Source organism: Rhagoletis zephyria, unplaced genomic scaffold (genome assembly GCF_001687245.7).
Source record: "Rhagoletis zephyria isolate East Lansing unplaced genomic scaffold, Rhagoletis_zephyria_1.1 Rzeph_scaffold_29706, whole genome shotgun sequence".
In the NCBI taxonomy this organism is placed as follows: Eukaryota; Metazoa; Arthropoda; class Insecta; order Diptera; family Tephritidae; genus Rhagoletis; species Rhagoletis zephyria.
This window is the reverse complement of record NW_016186763.1, coordinates 1-4,546: the sequence shown is the minus strand read 5'-3', so window position 1 is coordinate 4,546 and position 4,546 is coordinate 1. Positions and strand designations below refer to the sequence as shown.

At 36.6% G+C, this 4,546-nt stretch overlaps 1 protein-coding gene across 1 annotated transcript; it reads left to right on the top strand.

Annotated features, from left to right (window-relative positions):
* Positions 1-3,116: 3,116 nt before the first annotated feature.
* LOC108382957 (ribokinase-like) lies at positions 3,117-4,539 on the top strand (the record flags this gene model as incomplete). Its single annotated transcript, XM_017639327.1, has 6 exons — positions 3,117-3,380; positions 3,440-3,572; positions 3,639-3,728; positions 3,783-3,911; positions 3,965-4,161; positions 4,287-4,539. Coding segments are annotated over exons 1-6 (846 nt in total), but the record flags the coding sequence as incomplete, so codon positions are not given.
* Between the last annotated feature and the right edge of the window lie 7 nt (positions 4,540-4,546).

Genomic DNA, 4,546 nt, shown 5'->3' with positions numbered 1-4,546 from the left:
TTGCTCTCTAAATTTCCCCTACTTTGCAAGTTTTTTGCGTACGCGAACACAGCATGGGCCCTCATAGCCCCTCGTCCAATCTCGGTGGCGCGCAGTCTTGAGCATGCCCCAAAGTGACCAGTGTCACGTGTTGCACTTGACTGATATCACATTACGGAATATCTTGAACTGACACACCGTGCAGATTGTCGGAGGAACTAGAAGTTGTTGGCCGTGGCGTGTGGCTGGTGGTGCAGTTGTGTCGGTTGTGTCGTCCGTTGTGTCAGTGGTATTGTCTATTGTATTGTTTGTGTTGATTGTTGTGTATTGTTGCGTTGTGCCGTGAAGGCAGCTCAATTGGCGCAGCAAGGGGACACGTACGCGGTGGCCCATTGCCTATGAGTCGTGAAGCCTGAGCAAACTTCGAGATGGCTCCGCCCATTGCACGTGTTGCATCTGACGGAGATGGAGTTGTGGTGTAATCGTCTCTGGCACACGCAGAAGGTATATGTTTCTGGTCCAGGGTTTAACTCAATGCCAGCCCTGAGCAGAAGTATGCGAAGAAGATGTAGCCGGGGTTAGATCGCCGAAACAACAGCCCTTGGTCGAGTAAAACCCAAGTCATTCCGGTACGGAGAACCGGCTGTCGGGAATGTATTTTTTTCTCATTAAAACGCATAGTGAAAATTCGGCATTATTGTTTATTATAAATGAGTGTATAAAGTTTTTATTTAGTAAAATTTTGTCGTATGCGATATTTGTCAACAATTTGACAACCACTTTGTATGAAATACGGCAAAGTGTCAACACTGTTTACTAAACTAACTACTTTTTCGTCAATCTCTCGGAAATATAAGGAGGTATCCAAAAATGGATAGCGCCCTTTTAAAGATCTTGATTAGTTAATTACCAAAAAAAAAATTGTTAATATCTCGGAAACTAAAGCGGATGTCCAAAAACTAATAACACCAACCGAAAGATCTTATTTTAAAATATATAACTAGATCTATAACTAAAAATCCTCAAAATGGCGCTTACGACAATCTTTTACCCTGCGACGATATATAATTAATTTTTTTATTTGTTCTTTTCTACACAATTTCGCGTTTTCATAACCTTTTTCGCCATATGAATATGAAAAAAAAAGTACTTAACCGAATTTTCTTTACTACTTCAATGAGGAAGGTATCCGAATCCCTATGAAAGCTAATAAAGGAGGAGCGCTTTCCACGTAGAAATTACTGCAAGCAAAGATTTTCCGACTGGTATGTAATTATCTATATAACTAATAAAATGATAGCCGTTTTCTTTGTTCTGCGAGATAAGCAAAATAAATAAAAGCTTGTAAAATTAGGGTAAGAGTAGAGCCAGTGCAGGTAAACGTAAACGTGTTTAAGGCGGTGGGGTGCAATAAGGCCATACGCAATAAAGCCATATTGGAAATAAAGCCATATTTTTTTGGTGATAAGGCCATAAATTCGATATGGCTTTATTTCCAATTACAATTGGTAACTAAGCCATATGGCTTTATTTCGCTTTCAAATTTTTATGTTTCCTTTATTTGAACAATGGAAAAAGTTCGCAACAAAACTACTAAACCGCCTTGAACTACAACGTCACCTTAAACATGCAATAGTTCCGTTTTTTTACTCATTTCCAGTAAAATCCAGTAAAAGTTTTTACGAATTTTCATGTTTTGGCGTTTTCGTACGCAAAAACTTGCAAAGTAGGGGAAATTGAGAGAGCGAAAAATGACAGCTGAAGTTGCAAGTTTTTACTGGATTTTACTGGATAAATTTTTACTTGCAAGAATTTGCCAGTACGAAAAACAGCTGATCGCATGTTGCTGGATGAAATTTAAACTAATAAGGAAACTGTTTGTGGCTTTTTATTGTTGAATTTCACAAAATAAACCTATTTAAATACAAAATATATTGTTTTATGAGGAATTTGCTGCGAATAAACAACCAATTAATCAGCTGTTCATAAAACTTGCAAATTATTACTGGAAAAGCGTTCGCGTACTTTTTTGCAAATTTTTTCTATGAGAGCAAATTCTTAGAAATAAAGTTACTGGAGAGTTACTGGCAAGTTACTGGATAATTTGTAAAAAAACACAACTAATTACTCTCCTTCGCGTCCAGCCGCGCCGCGCTCCGCCGTTCACACGCGGCGTGGTGCGGGGAGCCAGCAAATGTGTACCCGCCAGGTTATGCACTCGCAAAATTAAAACTTACCTAAGTACATATATTTATTTTTCAATATCCAATAAATCCGGAAATATTAAATAATGATTTATTTCATTTTATTAGTAATAATTTGTATAAATTTAAATAATTCAGTATCAGTTTCAAGAGTGTGTCCAAGGCGAATTTAATAATGAATTACAACAAACACATCATTTGGACGTAATGTTCAGATAAAATTCAGATTCGCCGTTAACACCGCCTTGAGAGTGTCATTTCAGAATATGGCTTTATTTCTCATTTGCAAAATTTTTTGTATGGCTTTATTTCTCTTTCTGATAGGAAATAAAGCCATATGGCTTTATTGCGTATGGCCTTATTGCACCCCACCGTTTAAGGCACGTATCGCTAATGTGCAGTTATGTTGAATTCATCTATCGCCGCAGTTTCCTTATAAATGTTAAAAATAATGCCGCTGATGCGGATTTTGGGGTAGTGATCACAAGAAATGAATGCGTTTCCATATATGTATGTATGTATGTACAAATGTATGCATGTATGTACATAAATACATTTATTTTTAACCGACTTCAAAAAATGAGGTTATCAATTCTTCGGAATATTTTTTTTAATGTATGTTACCGTATAACTTTGGACAACGTTAACCGATTTCTATAATTATTTGTTTAAAGGAAAAGTGGTTTAGATACGAACATTGGATCTTAAAGAAATTAACGGTACTCTTAAATGTTTGTATGAGAACTGTAGTCGGTTTGGTTTTTTTTGCTTAAAAATGACTTGTTAATAAAAACAATTACAATAAGAATTAGCAAATAAATAAAGTTGATTGTAATTTATACATATGTATACATACATATGTACATATTATATATATACATATACACATGTGCACACATATGAATGTGTTTTTAGGTATGAATTTGTAAACAACGATGCAAGATTACGACAAGTGTTTTTTATCAATTCGCGATTATATGCAACAAAACTTTTATTCAAATAAATAAAGGGCAGCTACGAGATAATGAAAATAAAAATAGATGTATTGCAAGTCCAGCCGTAATAGAGTGCAAGAGCCAGTGGAGCTAACAGAACTATACAAAAATACATTTTTTCAACAAATTTCTTTCGCAGAATTTCTTAAATATAAAAAATGGAAGTGCTTGTATTTGGTTCAGCGATCGTAGATTTTGTCGCGTAAAATACAACAACATTATTTTATTTACATGCACATTTTTAATAATATATTCTTTCAGCTACGCAGATCGTCTTCCAAAAGCCGGTGAGACACTGCATGGCCATAAATTTGTGACGGGCTACGGAGGCAAAGGTGCAAATCAATGTGTTGCAGCAGCGCGACAGGGAGCAAAATGTGGCATGATAGCAAAAGTGAGTGATCATTCTAAAGTTGATATCATTTATCTATCATTACCTAAAACTGTATGTTTGCTATAGTTGGGAGATGATGCATGGGGCGCTAATTACTTAAAACAACTGCAGGCAGAGAATGTGAATGTCGACTATGTGGAGCAGTGCAAGGGAGAGGTTAATAAGTAACATAATATTACTTAACAAAATTTTGTCATTCGATCATTGTAGACAACTGGTATAGCACAGATAAGCGTTGCCGATAGTGGAGAAAATCACATAGTCATCGTAGTTGGAGCCAACAATCTGCTAAGTGTGCAAGATGTTAAAAAAGCAAAGAATCTGTTTGACACTGCCAAAGTAGTAAAAAAAAATTTGTCAAGTTTAAAATATTTATTTTAACATATCCTTAGGTATTAATTTGCCAGTTTGAGACGCCTTTAAATGCTACTCTGGAAGCCTTACAGTCCTTCAAAGGTATTTCCATATTAAATGCTGCTCCTGCGTTGGCGCAAACACCCCCGGACCTCATAAGAGGCGCTACCATCTTTTGCGTAAATGAGACTGAAGCAGCTTTAACTACGGGTTGTGAGCAAATATCCACTTTAGAGTAATTACATACTTATGTATCTTAAAAGGGTGCAGGCAGTATGCAAACATACTATACTATGCTTTCACCCACATATCTTTGTTGTAAATTCTTTATTTACTAAATATGTGTCTAAACGGTTCCAGGCACGCTAAAACTGCAATGAAGAAACTGCTTCAAATGGGTGCCAACAATGTGATTATCACATTGGGTGCACTTGGTGCAGTTTACGTTAGAGGCGAAGAGCCGCATACGTTTATACATGTACCAGCGGTCAGAGTGGAAAAGGTCGTGGATACCACGGGGGCTGGTGACGCTTTTATAGGAGCATTGGCTTTTAATATGGCTCGTTTTAAGGATTTGCCTTGGCATCAACTAATAGGCGCTGCGAACAGAGTTGCTGCAT